Genomic DNA, 18,691 nt, shown 5'->3' with positions numbered 1-18,691 from the left:
AAACGTTTGAAGAAAATTGAAGAAAAGAGGTGAAGTGAAGAATGGAGGTATTTGTTGAAGATGGAAGCCTATTTATAGCCTTAAACAAGTCCTAGGTCATTAATACAGTCAATGAAAACGTGTTAGTGGTTGTAACCGTCCAAACCCACATTAATGGCTCTTAGCTTCGCCTGCCTAGGCGTAAGTTTGAGCACCCCCCACCTCCCTCAGGGGCATTGTTTTCTTCTTCCCGCCCTCCTCTTCCCTCCTCCTCCGGTTTTCCTCCAATAGCCAAACTACTGGTATGTCCTATCACATAGCAGTGGTTAGGCTCTTAGGAGATTAGAATTAGGCTCTTAGGAGATTAGAAATAGATTTAGGAACTTATGTAATAAGCTTAAAAAGCTTGAAAATGATTGTAATGTATTGTTCATATATTAATAAAATGAGTTGTTTTTATGTTTGTGTCTTTTTATTTTTGTTTTTTATTTTATTCGCATTTTATTTTACGAATTGTAGAGCTTAAAATTGCAAAAGTTCTGCTAAAATACTATTCTGGATTTTAAAATCCGGAAACATCTGAAAAATACTAACAATACATTCCGGAATACGAAATCCGGACCAGGGGTAAAATTGGAAAAAAATAGGGCGCACGAGGAAAGACATGGGGTGGGAAAAGTAATACTCTGTTATTAGGGTTGGGGTGCAAAACTCTGATACAAACGTTAAAGAAAGACCAAAATACATTTGGCCCATTATTCATTAATTTTAAAAAGGAGGCTATATATATGATTTAAACTTTTTATTTATGATATTTATTTTTGTCAAACGTCGAAACAATTCTGAATTCTATTGGTCGTGTTACTTTGTTATTAGGGTTGGGGTGCAAAACTCTGATATGATTCTCCTCCCTCCATCTAAGTCGTGGTGGCAGCGTACTTCCAACGTGTCACCGTCCTCGGTATTCCTCCCTGACGAACTTATCGCTGAAGTGCTTTCCTTCCTTCAAGTAAAACCATTGATGCGACTGAAGTGCATGAGTAAGTCATGGAATACTCTCATCTCGGAACCCACCTTTGTCAAATTGCATCTTAATCGATCTGCACGAAATACAGACCTAGCATTTGTATCTTACCAGACGGGTTTTTGGACAAGCAGGACCGTATACTTCATGGTTATTCATTTGCATGAGAACCCTCCAGTCATTATCAATCTTCCTGAAGATCCTTACTATCAACTTGCAGACAAATACTGCTGCCATATTGTTGGTTCCTGCAATGGATTGCTCTGTTTGTTAGGTTATTCTTTTGCCAATGGATACGAAATGTGGCTTCGTTTTTGGAACCCGGCCACAAGGACAATATCAAAAAAACCAGGGTCTTGTCGTGTTGACAGTCTAGTTCACTATTCTAATCTCAAATTTGGTTATGATAGTTCAACTGACATTTATAAGGTGGTGTACTTTCTTTCCAGAGACAACAAACAGAATTTTCAATTCGGGCAATAATGTTTGGAGAAATATTCAAAATTCCCCTGTAGCTCATCATCTATACATGATGGACGTTGTTCATCTTAGTGGTAGTTTTAATTGGTTGGCAATTCGCAATTACAACGATGAGGACTACGATTGCAAGGATATTGATACTGTTGAGCAATTTGTGATTATTTCACTTGATTTGGGCACGGAGACACATTCTCAATTACTCCCTCCTCAAGGTTTCCAAGAAGTGCCATTTGTTATACCAAATCTAAGTGTGTTAAATGATTGTCTTTGTTTTTGTCATGATTTCAAACAAACTCATTTTGTTATTTGGCAGATGAAGGAATTTCAAGTTGAAGAGTCTTGGACTCAATTCCTTAAAATTAGTTATCATAATCTTCAAACAGATAATAACTTTAATTACTTGAATTTTTATGTGTCAACAATACGTCTTTCGGAGAAGAGTGATACATTATTATTGACAACCAATTGTGAAAGTTCAGCAATTCTCTATAATTGGAGAGATAAAAGCGTAAAGAGAATCAATAAATCTTGGTGGTTCAATGTCCAGGATTATGTTGAAAGCTTGGTTACGTATTGTTGAATGTAAGTTCATATTACAATGGTTTACTTGTTTAGAGCTTGATTATCTGTCATGATTTTACCGCCATGTTACGTGTGGTGCAGGCTTCTATTCATGGCGGCGCGATTGGAGGTTGTTGCCGCACAATTCAACGTTGGCCAGCTCACGACCAAACATCTCTAATTAGATTAATGAACATTTTTTTTTTCACTTTCTTGCATTTTGTATTACTCATGCCTAGATAGGAAGTTATTTGGTTTCAACTCAGATTTCTTGAACTGGTTTTTAATATCTTGGATTCATGCTAATATATGTGGAGAAAATACAACTCAAATAAAGCCCTAATGCACATTGCACATCAGTGTATAAAATTTTGAATAGATATGATTAGTTTGTTGCCAAGTCAAGCAAAAGCTATGCTTCCATTTGCTTTGGTGCAAAAACAAACAATGATGCAATGCAGGTGTGAAAATTGTTTTCCATTATGATGGAAGAACTAAACTATAATGATGACATTGTTGTTATTCTCAAAAAAGGATCCCTTTACTCTTTACATTTCTCAATTTGTCATATATATATAAAGGATGATTGCCATATCAAATGAATGCAATAATTCTCAAAAGATGCATGGCAATCAATCATCAAAGCTATATATTTCCAAACTGAAAGCTACATAAAATAAGTTGGTCTAATTCCTCCAAAAAAAAAATGTGGTTCTAATTTTCTATGATACAGTAAACTCTTGAATCTTTAACATGAAATGTGATATTACAAATGAGATACTTCGGTCCATATGTTGAAAATGTATACTTTCTTAATTATTTGTGTATAAATATTTTGAGACATCTCTCCCTTCCTCCCTCTTTATGTTCCAACGTTCTTATCATGAGTCACAATGACTTAATAACTTTTCTTCTTCTTCTTCTTCTGGTTTACTTAATAGAGTAAAATAAAAAGTAGTTTAATGTAATATAATTTAAGTTATTACTCCTCGATGCTCAATGATTTAACAGCTACAAAAAAAAAAAAAAAAAAATCAACAGCTCTAAAACAGATAAAATAAAATAGGAACAATAACAACTATTAAGGAAACATGTTTCGATTTAACAACTATTAAAGTGTGTTTGGACGGAGGGTTTAGGAGGAGAAATGATATGAAGGTTTACTTTTCTTATTTAAATTACAGACATTATAAAATTCAACTCCTAAACACTCGATCCAAACACACCCTTAATTAATTCCTAAGTTATTTTGGTAATATTTCATGGTGCCTGTGAGCAATTTAGTGTGTGAGATTAGCAATTTTCGAATCAGAGTAACAAATCTAGGACCCACCAGCCCATTATATCACCGTTTCGACTGAAGCTGTCTTTCCACTTCGTATTTTCTTCTTCTGCATTAACCATTTCACCACTAAGGTAAATTTTCTTTTTTTTTTTCTTCAATTCAAGTTATTGTTTATATTTCTATTTCAATTTGATTGATTTCTAATCAGGGTTAATTGGAATTTCATTTTGATGTCTATTAATTGGACTGAATTGAATTAAATTGATGAATTTTTTATAATGTGCAGTTTCTCTTGAAGATTTTTGCTTGTAATCAATATGGCATATGATATTGATGAGATGAAGAGTAAGCACTGCAATGCAATACTCAATTTTGAATTTTGAATTAACTTTTTATGATTTATTTGAATGTTAATGAATCTTAGACTCTGTTTGGATAAACAACTTAATTAAATGCTGATAGAATAAGTGATTATTACATAAGTGCTTCTTCTGTATAAACCATTTTTATGATAAAAGGTAAAATCCAACCAAATTGTTTTATGTAACCATAAGCTGTTTTCAAAAAACAACTTATGGACATGTAGTAAGTTGTTTCCATAAGCTCTCCTAAACAGTGTCACAATTCACAAGTACTTATGTTAGTAGATAAACTAAAATAAGCCAATGCAATACACCTTTATTTATTTATTTATTATTGAGTTTATTCTACTGTTCTATATGCTCTAACCAATGTTTTTAAAACCAAATTAAACCGGACAATTCCACTGATTGAACCATGAGCCGGCATTGTCTACAGAGCTCGGTTATTTAAATTGTTCAACTGCGGTTTCGTCCCGGTTCGAGCGGTTTAAACTAGTTGAGCCGTGACTTGGAGGTCTTCTCGGTTCGGTGCCTGTTTTGGTTTTTGAAACATTGGTTCAATCAGATTCAACATCTATCATGCATTTTGTTTTTTGATAATATATCATGCATTTCTCTGACCTTGGAAATTTTGAAAAACATGCAGAGATTGGCATAGGACTAATTGGTTTTGGCATCTTCTTCACGTTTCTTGGCATAATTCTTTTCTTTGACCGTGGTTTGCTTGCTCTAGGAAACGTGAGCTCTGCTTCTAGAATCTAAATCTCTTATATATTTTTCTTTTCTTTGACTTAATTTTGGTTTTGGCGTCTGGAATCAGATATTTTGGTTGGCAGGGGTAGCAATTTTGCTTGGTTGGCGTTCCATGTGGTCACTCTTCACTAGTAGAGCAAACTATAAGGTATAGTGAATATGATTTTTTCTGTCCATTAATAAAACATTTTATTTCTCATGACATTCCTCCCTAATGCATCTCTTGTGATATGTATTAGTGAATACTGGTAGGATGTCGTCAGACATCACAAAATTGTTTTTGTGTTTTACTTATGAAGCACAAACACTGACACATAGACTCCGGTAACAATTTAAGAAAATAAAAATGATTGAACGTAACTACATGTGCTAGTGTCTAACACAGACACGCGTCCGTGTCAGACACTAGACACAACTTTAATCCGAAATGTCGGTGCTACATAGTTTTCACACAGATTGTAGTAGTTCCTATTATGTGACTAGAAGTACAGATTTGAGTTGTCGAATAACCTCTTGCAAATGCAAGGTAAGGCTGCCTATAAAAGATTTGCAAAAAAGATTTGCAATTATTCAAAGCTTGCTTAAACCTTGATTTAGTGAGATGGGATCTCTTTAGCACTTGTTTACCCTTTTTTATACAGTAAGGGTGTCTAAGTTAACCGTTATGCTAACTAAGATCAAGTCATTAAATAATTCTCTCATTCTGTGAATTGAAATGTCCTCTCTAGATCTGCTAAACTGGATTGATTACTTTGTATATCACATCAGCATAGGTGTTTAATAGATGATAGTTTTGAAGCAATGGGTAGAAACATGTATACTTAACAAGAAGCTTCTTCAATTTTTTCTGCCTTTCTATTTGTGTTTGACCAGTTTTGATATCTGTATGATAGTTGATACCCTGATAAATTTACTGTACAAATAATAACATTACAAATTTTCCCAATCCACATTTATTTTGGAAAAACACCAGTGTCATGTGCAGTGGGAAATATCTGTGATCATATCCAAAATCTAGTTGAAAAGTTTCCTGCAGTCCAAGGAAAATGCAGTAGGCAGCGTTAATATATGAAGCAAGAAAAATATATTTCCGATATATCCCATATGTTTGTCATTTTTATGATGACTCGTTGATTGAGAGGCTGTTGACGAATCTTTTACAACATACTATTTTGCATTTTGATTGTTTCAATGATTATTTGGACAAAGAAATTTGACTTTTGTTTTTTCCCGCAAAATAGCTCCTACTTGCCCACTTGCCTGTTAGAGGTTATTTATTGATGTCAATTGTCTTTTGAATCAAATAATTCCTGTCAATCAATTTTACTTGGAAGTACTCCTTTGCAAAAACAAAAAATTACTTGAAAGCACCAATGAATTGAAGAATTGTTTTTAGTGACTTCTAATGAAGCATAAAATCTTGTATATTTTTCTTTAAGAGTTCTTAGCTGCATGGTTGTATGCTTCAGGCTTCATTTTTGTATGTGATAGTCTGACAGAGCTTCAAGAAAATCTTGTATATTCTACTTTATAGTTAGTTCATTCCTGTCATAATCCAGTTTGACATAAGTTCTTAAAATTATTTATGGATGGATAATGAATCATTCTATATGGAGATAAATAGCATTGTTTACCTCTTTTGTAGGGTACTGCGGCATTTCTTCTAGGCCTCTTTTTCATTTTTGTGAGGTGGCCAATAGTTGGTATAATACTTGAAATTTATGGTTGTGTTTTCCTCTTCAGGTTAGTTTATTCCTTGACGGCTTCTTGAAGTCTCTACTATATTAAAAAAATTATCATTATACATTTATCATTGATGCTTTTGGTTGCAGTGGTTTTTGGTCATCTGTCAAAGTGTTCCTCTACCATATCCCAGTTGTTGGATGGGTTATACGGTTTATTGCACGTAAGTTTTTGCTATAGAAACTCTCTCTCTCTCTCTCTCAACCTCTGCTTCCCCCCCTCCCGTCCTCTCCCTCTGTGTACGTCTGTGTGTGTCTCTATCCACCTGTATGTATGCATGTGTGTGTATTGAAATAAATATAGATAGCGTAGGTTTATTGTAGCTTCAAACTAAATGGCATCGATCCCATAGGGCCATAAACTTACACTTTTCAATATGCTCTTCCATTTGGTATGATTTAATTCAACTTGGAGAGTAATTCAGTATATAAATCTATTTCCTGGCTGTATCAATAAGGTCTGCAACAACCTCTGCCCATATGACAGGTGGGACATCAAATGGAATTACTTGAGTGTGAGTTACTTCATTGCATACTTATATGATGACTTGCAAATGCAAAGAGCTTAACAACCATACATGATTAACATCCATGTGTGTGTTGCAAATATGATCGGCATGGTTCACTTCTAAATTGGTTGTGTGTTGGCATGATTAACTTCTAAGATATCCTATTCTCACGATATCCCTATATGTGAGTGTTTGACATGATTAACTTCACTTCATAACTATTTGATGATTTATGTAGAGCTTATTATTCCCTCTGCTCTTTTGCAGCTCCTTGATTATTGCAGAAGGAGATTTGGTTGTTGCTTCTAACTCTAGGGGGCTCATAAAGCAGTTTGGTTTCCGTGGTGTTAGTGATTTGTTTGATAGTTTATGCTTGAATGTGATGTTAACTAGCTTTTGTAGTTGTTTGCCATAAGGCATATAAGCATCTTTTACCGAAATTTTTCGTGAAATTTAGTTTATATTGTGGCCATATATGTTGATGCTTCAAGGCTCGTAGCGTCCTTAAGTTTTCAGTGTAAACAAGAACAAGGATACAGGCTGGTTATGTTGTTTAGTCGTCTACCAGCATGAAGGCTCACTCCTGACGTAGACTTGTACATGTTTGGATTGGTGATGATTTCAGTAAATCTGCAGTTTGGAACTTGAACAAAATAATGTGATGGTGTGTAAGCCAGCATTAAGGATTGACAGTTACATGTCTTGTCATGACCTAATTTCCTTTTAATTGTATACTTTTGGTTATGAAAAATTTAGAGGAAAATTTGTTTTGGGGGATTTTAACTTCATAGTAATCATATTTTTGCAAAACTGTTGTATCTCTAAATTTTTATTAATATTACTTTTATTTTAAGTATTTTAATAACATAGCTAATAATATGAATGTTCATTTAAAAATTCATTATAATTTTTTTAAAGGGAAAAAAATTAATTATAATGTTAAGTGATCTGAATAAAGATCACATGAACGGTGAAATTCTCTTCTAGTCCAGATATCTTAAAGCTGCTGCATTCCCTTTTGATATGATTGAATACACGTCCTCTTTTTTTTTCCACTTAAAGTAAGACTAAAATAAAGGTTTTGGAAATGCTACTATAGTTAGGAATAATGAGGCCATTTGATAAGGACATTAGAATGTTTTGTATGTAAGACAAAGAATTCACAATAGGCAACAAAGTATTATCTAACAACAGGTCAAACTCCACTGTGTTGATAATGTGCTTGCAAGTTACAACCAAGGGCTATCCAACATGTCAAAATCCAACTTATTGAAGTGATAATGATCAAAAGTTCTAACATCTAACATAGGGCTATTTGTTTATCTCCAGTTAAGAGAGTTTGGAAAGAAGGGGAATAAGGGGATTGAAGGAAAGAGGAGTACAGCGAACCAAAAGATTACATAAGCAAAAGAGGCAAAGAAATGGGACCAGAATAAGTGTTAGTTTTCCTTCTGCTAATGCATGTGCAAACCTTAATTATCAATCTATTTTTGCCAAGTTATCATATGGAGAGTAAGATGCTTGACAAGGCATTCTATGAGGAGGAGGCCAAGAGGTAATTGCTTGGCATTTGAGCACCAGGTTTATTTTTTAACAGTTTAGATTATCATAATTTAGTCCATGTAGGTCAAAAGTTAAATTTGAATGGTTAGCGTCATTACGCTAGAAGAAAATTGGTTGCTTAAATATAAAAAATTTGTGCTTTGTAGCACCAACACTTCTGATGGAAGGTGTTTTCAGTGTCCGACACGTGTTGTATATGTGTCTAATTCAAAATTCACGTTATCCAATTGAAGATCATTAATTCATCAAATAACTAAGATACCACAAGCTTCTAACTCATCAAATGGTGAGAATCACTCCGATCTAGCAAGCAAGAAATCTCCTATGTCATCACGGATAACCGTACCAATCTCCACATGATTAAGAATAGCCAGAAAAGACGCGTTAATGTTACATTTTAATCAATTGGGAAGAGGCTTGGTCCATTGATCTCGCATCCCATCTACCGGAGAGCGAGAAGGCTGCTGTCGAATGGCATGAACACTACACCAACCTTGCAACAAGTGTTTGCTTCGCATCACGACATAGTCCACAGAATCAAATAAAGGTTCCTGGAGAATTTTATTGGCCGTTGTTGCATCAAACAACTGAGAAATTATCTCAATATTTCAACATTTGACTTTTTAGGATTAAACAATTTGATTAGAAAACTGAAAAATCAATAAATACTCCCTCCGCCTCTAAATTATACTCCCTCCGTTTCAAAATAAATGTCCAAGTCAACAACTTCACATATGCCAATGCACAATTTTGACCGTTAATATCTTTAATTATCTAAATTAAAAAATTATAAAAATTTAATATTTTGAAAATATTTGTCGAGACAAATCAAACTACATCCTACATGCTAATATTTGTATTTATACATTAGTAAAAAAGTATGGTCAAAGTAAGTCAAGTGAATAGTGTACATTGCAAAAATTGGACATGTATTTTGAAACGGAGGGAGTAGTTGTTTAAAGTTTGTGCACGATTATTAAAGAAATGATTAATTGTGTTGATTTCAATGGTAAATTTAATATCATTTACTAAAATACTCTTATTAATTGTAGTTAGTGGAGTAGTTAAGTTACATGAAATTCAATAAATAAGGGTATAATAATGGAAAAAAATAATAAATGCAGCATTGGTATTCTAAAGTGACAATTATTTTGAGAAAAAAAGAAAATGCTAAAGAGACAATTATTGTGAGACGGAGGAAGTAATAGATTAGTGCAATATATCATACTAATAAAAAAAACTAAGTGTTAAAATTTATGTATTCGATTTGGTTTGATTCGATTGGTTTTCAAAAAAGAAGAGTCAAAAAACATATATAAATATTTGCGATCTCTTTAAGAGATAATCGGTTTTAGATTGAAGTTTTTAACCAAAATATATGACAGAAGTTTAATGAAAGTGTTGAAAAATTGCTAAAGTAGTTCGAATTCAAGCTCTTAAAATGGACTGCGACAAGATTTGAAATGACTAATGTATGGAATTCATTGGAGACAGATAAAGTATGTTTGAAATTTCATCTCTTAAAATTTCATCTCTTAAAATTGACTACAGCAAGATTTTAAATGGGTAATGTATAGAATCTATTGGAGACACATAAAGTTGTTTTGATATTTTTTTTTTTTTGACAAAAAAGTTGTTTTGATATTCTTATCCACAAAAAGTGACTATTAAAAATTATAAACAATGAAGAAAAACTAGAGAAAAGATAATATAAAAACATGTTTTGGTTTGTAAGGATCCAATATTTTACGGTAGGTTTAAATTTTCTCGTAGGTGGTTTATAAGCATTTCTAAAACACTCTTTAAAGTTTGAAGTCAATCATAAACTTTAATGAGCTCACAAGATTCAACTCATTTAAACCTTCATTTATCAATAGAAAATGTAAATTGCACAAATTGTGGATGCAAATAATAGTAGTGATTAGTGAATGTACAAAAAAAAAACCAAAAACTAGACCTTGTACCATGTTGGGTCATGGAATTGATGAAAGATACCATATTATGTTAGATTGAAGTCCTTGTATAAAATGCATGTGTTTTGAACTTATATAGCAGAACAAATAAGAAAAAGTATGAAAACAACACAAAATTCTAGAATCTTCTATAAGAACCAAAAAACAAATTTATATGTTTGTGTGACTTGGTATGTTTGTATATGCAGGAGCAGGAGCATAAAGACAACCTAATGTGTGTCTGTTATATTATCTTTGAATGATTCATATAAAATTATTAACATACAATGGTCTCTTGTGTTACTAGTACATTTTCTTCTTCCTTACTTTCTTTTCTCTTTCACATTTATATATCGGTTGAAAAATATGTTCAAGCAAATTATGTGAATAACCCACATTGTAAAAGTGCGACATATATTCTGAAATAGAGGAGTAGATTTTTAATTGTGACACTATCATAAACCAACGCACGAACACTACAAAGATCTTGAAGTTTCCATGAAGATGATTGTTCGAAAGCAAATATCTCAACCTTGTCCTAATACTCAGATATATTTTATGGCAAGATCATCATCTTTTAAAATAGGCCTTGAAAAATGACTAAAGAATGGCACTTTTTTGAAGGAAAGAAAAAAAAAATTAATCTCTTTGCTTTTACATTCAACACAAAATATTTCATGTAATTACGGCATGATTTTAATAAAATTTAAAAAATATAACATTTGTCAGAATCATGTCATGGTCACACACCATGATTTCACAAATCTCAGTACTAATCTAAACATAGTTTCTTTTTCCTTTTCTTTTCTTGATTTCTCATAAGTCAATGAAACAATCATATCCACGTCACAAACATTGACATTTGAAGTTTGATTCAACACGGTGTAAGAATTTGATCACTTTCAATTATATTGTATTTTAAAATAATGCATTTGAATATGTAAAAATTAATGTAGGCTATAATGCTTAAATTACTAAAAATGTTAACAAATTTATAACTTCATACAAAGTACAAAATCTAGGTGGCATTTAGGGTGGGACAGAGAAAGACTTTCCCACTATGGAAAAGTTGTTTTTAACCGTCAGATACACATCTTTACAATAGACTCCCAACACCATATCTCCATCACTTTCTCTCTCTACCTCATCCTTTCTCTCCTCCCAATAACAAACTTTCCTCCCCACCATCGTCCACCTATTCCTCCACCACCACCCAATCCACCACCATCAATATGTTTAAAAACATGAAACTTTGTATGAATGAGATTGATTACAATAGTTTTGCAATATATGTTCAGAAATAACACTCAAAATCAATTAAATAGAGAATCAAACAAACAATTGAATACGTTACAGTTCATGGGGTTCAACTGCACAAATTCAACTTTTCCCACAATAAGATAATTCTTGCTAAGGAGTTCTAAATTGAGTTATAATAGCTTTTATTAAGGACTAACGACAGTGAAATCTTTACTGCAAGAATCTTGAGGCAATATAGGTAGATCCAAATTCTTGTGATAACATTAGCTAGAAATAATTGGTACAATTAAGTTATCTAGCAAACCATAAAAGATTTCAAATTAGAATATTGGATTGAACACACAACCTTATTTATTATCATGTTTGTTTCTGGTAGTGCACTGATTGTTTCTAGAGTTCTTGATTTTCACATAAATATATGAATAATAAGGATCTTGCTTGTTTGTTTCTGGTGTTCTTTATGACCAAATTGACAAATCCAATTCAATCCAAAATCGCCACCACCATCGGCTACTGGGAAGCTAAAATTAAGGATCGAAGAAGCTTTCAATTTGGAAATTAACGAGATAACTGTCGGAGATGGTGACGGAGGAGAGAGAGCAAAGGAAGGGGATGATGGTTCATCGTGGAGGGTCGGATTGGGTGGTGGTGGTGATGGTGGTGGTGGTGGTGGATGGCCATGGAAGAGGCGTTGGAAGATTCAGTGAAGTGGCGGGGACAAGGAGGAATATGAGTTAGAGGGTGAGTTGTTTGATCTGATACTGAGACACTATGATAAAGAAATGTTCTTACCTTGATCTGACGGTCAAAAACAACTTTCCCATAGTGGGAAACTCTTTCCCAGTCCCACCCTAAATGCCACCCAAAATCTAATATCGGTAGTAGGTGGCATTTAGGGTGGGTGAGGGAAAGAGTTTCCCATCATGGGAAAGTATTTTTCAACCATTAGATTAAAACAGAACACTGATCTTACTCCAGGCTGTCCACACCATATATTTTGTGTCACTGTCTTCAATCTTGAGACACCAATAGACCCACCACCACCTCATCAGACCAACGCCTCCTTCCTCGGCCTCGCCGTCGACTCCCCTCGTCGTCGTCAACTCCAACCCTCCTCGTCCTAGTGAAAAATTCCAGATCTGAAAAAATTGGTACTCGCCATTGGAAAAAAGCTGTGGTTCTGGTTGTCTCGGTGTTAATCGTTGGCAAGCTAAACAGTGGTTGCTGCTGCAACCTTTGGAACCAGCACGAATCACAACCACCACCATCAAATATGACACAGTCCCATGATTTCTTATAAAAAAATTCATCACAAAAAGTCCATAATATTACCCTTGTTAATTTGCAAATCTGGATATTGATGAATAACATCTCACATGAAGTAGAAAACAAAATTAAAAAACCAAGAACTGTTAAAATATTGATTCGAACATGAATAACTTTGCAGACATTTTTTTTTTCTAAAGGTTGAAGACAATGTTAAAAAAAAAAAACTGTTGACCGACCATAATTGTGATTTAGTGGTGGTGAGTCAATTGTAGTCTGGGTTGAAGAACACAATGTGTTTTGGTGGTGGTGGTGATAGTGGTGGTGGGTGACTGGGGACATGAAAGAGAGAGGGTGGAAGAGAGTGTAAAAGTAATCTAGTGGTGAAGGAGTATGATAAGAGTGTGTTCTTCATTTGATCCAATAGTTAAAAATTATTTTCCCATAATGGGAAACTCTTTCCCTCACCCACCCTAAATGCCACCCGGTAGTATAATAATAAGAGAAAAGATAGCATGTGCTGCCGTCAGAGTAAACGAGTTTTACACAAACGTCCGATAAGAATGTAGTGTTTCAAAGTTATTTTAAAAATAAAGGTTACAAATAAATTAGGATAGATGACAACGCAAGTTTATCTCCGTCTTCTCAGCAACTTTATCCTCGTCTCTCCAAAATCTATTACAATGACAACGCAAGTCAATCATATGAATAGTACAACAACCGGCATAAATCTAACAAGCTATTGTAAAACCGGTTCAGAGCTAATTTTCAACCAAGTGACCTCTAGGAAAACCGGAAAATCTAACAAGCTATATTGAATATGGGCAAATAATATAGGTTCAGATAAAAAGGGAACACTAATAACAAAATATAAAACTTAGGAGCCATAGAAAATAACCTACCTCTTGATCAACTTCTATAGATTTGGTCATGATAACAGCCTTCAAAACATCAAAAAGAACATTAGCAATCTGATATGCCTTGGTAAGCTGTGTGCTGGAAAGAAGAGACAAACCATCATTATTCATCATACAATTGCAAGGAAACATTAATCAATCTGAAAAATTATGTAGAGAACCAACCAGTCAGTTTTATCAGCAGCATTTTGTAAAGCTTGGATATATTTTTTGTAGTAATGCGGATAAGAACTCTGCATCTCACGTGCATCACTTTTATTTACCCTTCCCTTCAAAGTTGGATAATTTTCCTAGCAATTATACAACAAATGAAAATCTTAGCATAAAATTATTGAAGTTACTTTTAAGAACAATGGTTGGTATTCAACGCGTGTCCGACATGACACATGTGATTACATTCAATTATGTCATTTTCTTAAATTACTACTTGTGTTGACGTGTCATTGCCTGTGTCAGTGCTGCATGAAAATAGCATATCGCGAAACAATACTGATTTGTTTAAATTCCGCTACGGTATAGCCACTATTTAACAACAATGAAAAGTAAAAGGATGTTACTCTTTCAAGGCGTTGAAGAAAGGCGGTCTTGAATTGGCGAACACCCTGACCACTTGAAGTAGGATCAAACCTATGAGCTTTCTCAAAGGCGTAAAAGCGACCTACAATGCAATAATATCGATATCACCAAACACAACATAGAAATAACCTATGAGCTATGAAGCACAGACACTCCTCGAATTACACATGTCTGACACCGACACAACACCGACACATATAATTATACTGAATTATGTGATTTTTTCGAATTATCGGTGTCCGTGTGTCCGTTTCCGTGTCCGTGTCCGTGCTTCTTAGCCTATGAGTAATTCGCTATAAAGAATGGAAGAAGTTGATTTTAGAAACAGACTTACATAAATACGCAACTCTAGGATGAGTCTTTTCAACTTCATTAGCAACACAAAGAATGGGTGCAATTTCTTCAACGAGAGAGGAAGGAACAACGTCACTATCAAACATTGACTCTACTACATTCCCTGCGGTCTTCATTGAGAGAGAAATAAGTAGCCGCAAAAGAGAGGGTTATTTCAAATTCTAGGTTTGGAATTGCAGGTACTTCTTTTTGCTTTATAATTAGAAAGATTCGTATTTTTGTTCCAAATCCTAGGATAGAAGGAGGAGATCTTGATTTTTTATTGTTTCAAGTAAAAATTACTCAACTAGTTTTCTATGGTTACAAAGATAAATCACTCAATTAATCATCTAACTTAATTTCAAATAACAATTCAAATATTTATCTTTTTATTTTTTTCATTTTTAAACTTCTATTTTCTATTTGTCAAAAAAAAAACTTCTATTTTCTAAAATGTTAACATTATTATTCTTTTTATGTGAAAATTCCTAAAATTTCAAGTTCTTTAAACAATATAAATAAATATAGTGTTTCTATAAAATATTTTTTTTATTTAATGTGAAAACATCGCCATGTGTTCATTGTGAATTTTTTATATGTGAAAACATTGTTGTGTGTTCATTGTGAATTTTATGTGCCCATATATTTATATGTACGGATCTTTTTAGGAGAAACAACTATTTTGGTCCTTAGATGTGCACCAAAAATACAAAATAGTCTCTAACTCTAAAATATGTTAGCCATTTTAATCTCCGACGTTAAATTTGGTCGTTAAGTGTACAAAAAAGCTGAGTTGACATTTTTTTGACTAAAGAGATGGTGTGACATGACATTAGGGGTGAAAGAGACAAAGACAAATGTCCACGTGGCACTGACATGACATGACATTATGAGACACTTTCACTGTTTAACAAAATTAAAGACATATTTGACCCTAAAAATGAAATTTACTTTGCTTTAATAAAGGGTCAAGTTGTAACTACATAAGTAATTAACATTATTAAAGTATACTTCATCGATCTTTCTCTTCTATCTTCAGGAAGGGGATTCTCGTTGATCCTAGATAAGGTCGGTTGTTAGTCATAAGAATTGTCTGCCTATCCTTGCCACCTAGTGTTTGTGGACATATTTGAATTGTAATGTATTGTCGTACTAGATTGTGAGTCATTCATCATATCTTACGAGAGTTTAATAGTTTTGAAGCCATTGAAGATTGGAACCTCAAAAGTGGTTAGCCTGCTGAATACTGATGATAAACAAAAAGCAGTCTTATTTTATTTCGTATATAAAAGAAGGAAAAGACAAAAAATAGAGAAAAAAAGCAAAAGAAAACACCAAGTTTATGAATTTTACATCTCATTACATCAAAGTGTAACATAAGACTAAGATAGGAAGGAGGAGGATGAGAAACCACAATAGTCAAATTAAAAGATTCACAATGCCCTAAGTTTGCTCAAAGATCCGCACAATTATTGACTTCTCTATAAATATGAGACACTTGCACAATCTAATCCTAGAGGTTGAGAGAATGAAGAATATATACCAAGATGTTGGAGTGTATAAGTGGGTGCGACACCCTTTTTTACTAGGCTAACGAAAGTCAAAATCTATAGATAAGCTTCTAGCAAGCTTTGTTTAATTGTGGCATCAGAGTTGTTCAAATATCTTGATTATGTCTAATCTTGTTTCGTTAGCTTAGCATCTGTGCTGGTCACGAATGTACATAATGATATTATGATATATGCTTTATTATATCTTGTCTAGTTAGCTTAGCAAGTTAACTCCAGCTGAAAAGGTGATTTTTTTAGAGATTCGCTAAAAGAAAGTTAAATGTAAGATTATTTATGTTTGGATACATCCATATAAAAGTGAATTGAACAATACATTTAAGACTTGTTACATCAAAAAAAAATTAAGGCTAAAATCAATTGTAGCAATCAAAAACCACAAATTTCGGTTTCATGTAAAGTCGATTCTACACGTAAAATCAATTCAACTTTAACACATCCAAAGATGTCAAAATCAATTCTTTTTTTTTTTGTCAGGTAGCCTAGTGGCTAGAATTCACCTTATAAGGTGAATAAGTGGGGTGTCAGGTGTTCGAACCCCTGCCCCTGCATATAATAATGCATTGTCCTACCAATTGAGCTAAGTTCACGGGACTTGTCAAAATCAATTCTACATCTCAAGAATCGACTTAAACCCCTCTAAAATTGAAACCAAACATACACCGTATCAATAGTGATAATGTCATTTGTCCATGTGAAAATATTAACCATTTGCCCACCTTTTAGAAATATTTTTTACATATAATCCTATCCTTTTTACACTGTTCAACAATATGTAAGGGGAAAAATGATTGTTTACTAATATCAAAAAATGTCATGACTAAAAAAACATAGACATTAAAATGTCTTTTTGAAGATAACTTCTTCTCAGCACATTTCCATCAACGTGAAGGCCCATACTTGATTCTAGAAACCAATAGATCTTTAGTAGAACTTCCTTGCTAAACTGCAATAACTAAATATACAAAGAAACAATTAGACCCTAATTCGCACCAGAATGAAATAAATAACCATTGAACCAACACATAAATTAATAACGTTCTTCTTATATATTCAGTTATTTTTAAAAGCATAGTTAAGTTTGAGTATAGCAAAACAATAACAAAATCTGAACCAAAATTCTTAAAAAATGTACAGTTAGGGGACATAAAAGGAAGGTAATCGAAGTACTTACGAAGCGATAAAAAAAATCACTAGAGCACATAAATCTTCAAGTAGGACGTGTAGAAGGCTTCTTGCAGTACTCTGGACAACAAATATAGGGAATAGTAGTATTAGGCACATGATTCTAATCAAAATCAACGGGAATAATTAAGCATCCAATAAATATAACTATATACAAGGAAGTGTAAGAAAGAACTAAGAATATGATAAGTCTGTCTGTGTCATAGCAGCCTAAAACAATAACTCTCTTGATTCTTGAAGCAGTCATGACTCAATGAGTAACCAAACAAGTTTTGGGCTCAGAAGCAGCCTTAAGGATAGTAAAAAAAGGCACCCATAAGATGTTTAGCTTTTGCAATTGTACCAAAACCTTTAAAGTTAACTATAAGCATTGTTTCGCAAATCGAGTGTTAACACTCCGAGTTTACCGAGTTTACGTGTTTAGGTACCAAAATCGTGTTAACTCGGAGGTAAACTCGATTTCTGGTAAAATCGAAAGGTTTGACGAGTTTGACCGAGTTAACACTCAGTAAACTCGTGTAAACTCGACCGAGTTTACCGAGTTTTATGAGTTTACAACTAACCAAAAAAATCGGCCCTTTTTTTGGGCCCTTTTTTTCTAAACCCAACTCCTTTTCTACAAGCCCAAAGACTGAAACGTTTACTAAATAGTTACCTTTACAGTAACACGTTGTTCCTGAGATGGAACATTTCTTTTTCTTTCTTCTCTAAGTTCTCAAACCATGAACAAGGGAGCACATATCAGTTAGGGTTGCGATTCCAACGGTGGAAATTCATATTTTGACGCCGATGATTGCGACGCCGGTTAGGGTTGCGGTTGTGGTGTTTATTGACCTTTTGAAGAAATTAACTAGTTTATTTTTTAGATAGTTTTATTAACAACTTTAGGAACTTGTGAAACTTGCTTTTTTGGATGGTTTTATGGATGGCTTAAACTTAGAGACTTATGAACTTATGATTTTGTGCGTTAATTTTTGTATTTTGATGCTAAGTTGAACACAATGTTTTATTATGGTAGTTTGGTATAATTTGCCTTTGTAATTAAGTCATATTTTGCACTATTGACCTATTTACAATATTATATTAGCTTATATATGTCATGCATATAATAAATTTTATATAATTTTTAATTTTAGGTAAACTCGTACGAGTTCTCGAAACTCGTACGAGTTTACGAGTCGAGTTTACCTAGTTGAAACGAGTTGAGGTAAACTCTCGAGTTGTAAAACCTTGACTATAAGTGACAAACTTTATTGTTCTTGAGCCACACATCCACTGCTCCGTAAAGTTTAAAACAATCCAGAAAGTCTAACTCCTATCATAATTGACTTAAAACAATCCAACAAAGTTAATTATAAAGCCTAAATAAAATAGGA

General features: G+C 33.4%; 2 protein-coding genes and 1 pseudogene across 2 annotated transcripts; 2 read left to right on the top strand and 1 right to left on the bottom strand.

The window, feature by feature from the left end:
• The first annotated feature begins 859 nt into the window (after positions 1 to 859).
• LOC146903749 (F-box/kelch-repeat protein At3g23880-like) lies at positions 860 to 2,063 on the top strand (annotated as a pseudogene).
• A 1,274-nt stretch (positions 2,064 to 3,337) lies between these two features.
• On the top strand, positions 3,338 to 7,505 carry LOC146903748 (Got1/Sft2-like vescicle transport protein family). Its single transcript, XM_085725757.1, has 7 exons — positions 3,338 to 3,460; positions 3,616 to 3,674; positions 4,338 to 4,429; positions 4,512 to 4,592; positions 6,090 to 6,187; positions 6,277 to 6,350; positions 6,963 to 7,505. The coding sequence occupies exons 2-7, from the start codon at positions 3,647 to 3,649 to the stop codon at positions 6,968 to 6,970; spliced, it is 381 nt and encodes a 126-aa protein (XP_085581883.1). The 5' UTR covers positions 3,338 to 3,460; positions 3,616 to 3,646; the 3' UTR covers positions 6,971 to 7,505.
• Positions 7,506 to 13,283: 5,778 nt separating this feature from the next.
• LOC146903747 (callose synthase 3-like) lies at positions 13,284 to 14,819 on the bottom strand. Its single transcript, XM_085727914.1, has 5 exons — positions 14,564 to 14,819; positions 14,211 to 14,311; positions 13,819 to 13,943; positions 13,639 to 13,732; positions 13,284 to 13,411 (listed from the first exon to the last, which is right to left on the bottom strand). Exons 1-5 carry the CDS (start codon positions 14,697 to 14,699, stop codon positions 13,391 to 13,393), a joined length of 477 nt encoding a protein of 158 aa, XP_085584040.1. The 5' UTR covers positions 14,700 to 14,819; the 3' UTR covers positions 13,284 to 13,390.
• Positions 14,820 to 18,691: the final 3,872 nt, after the last annotated feature.

The sequence above is a fragment of the Medicago sativa genome, chromosome 7 (genome assembly GCF_051527215.1).
Source record: "Medicago sativa cultivar Bolivia chromosome 7, Bolivia_mono, whole genome shotgun sequence".
Lineage (NCBI taxonomy): Eukaryota > Viridiplantae > Streptophyta > Magnoliopsida > Fabales > Fabaceae > Medicago > Medicago sativa.
The sequence above is the reverse complement of the archived record's forward strand: the minus strand, read 5'-3'. Positions and strand labels throughout refer to the sequence as shown.

Bases quoted from the DNA above. Each gene is read 5' to 3' on its own strand.
- LOC146903748 (XM_085725757.1), top strand. From the start codon at position 3,647: ATGGCATATGATATTGATGAGATGAAGA. The intron at 4,430-4,511 runs GTGAGCTCTGCT...GTCTGGAATCAG, and splicing joins GTTTGCTTGCTCTAGGAAAC to ATATTTTGGTTGGCAGGGGT. The intron at 6,188-6,276 runs GTTAGTTTATTC...TTTTGGTTGCAG, and splicing joins GGTTGTGTTTTCCTCTTCAG to TGGTTTTTGGTCATCTGTCA.
- LOC146903747 (XM_085727914.1), bottom strand. From the start codon at position 14,699: ATGAAGACCGCAGGGAATGTAGTAGAGTCAATGTTTGATAGTGACGTT. The intron at 13,944-14,210 runs GTAACATCCTTT...TATAATTGCTAG, and splicing joins TTCTTCAACGCCTTGAAAGA to GAAAATTATCCAACTTTGAA. The intron at 13,412-13,638 runs GTAGGTTATTTT...TCATTGTAATAG, and splicing joins CTATAGAAGTTGATCAAGAG to ATTTTGGAGAGACGAGGATA.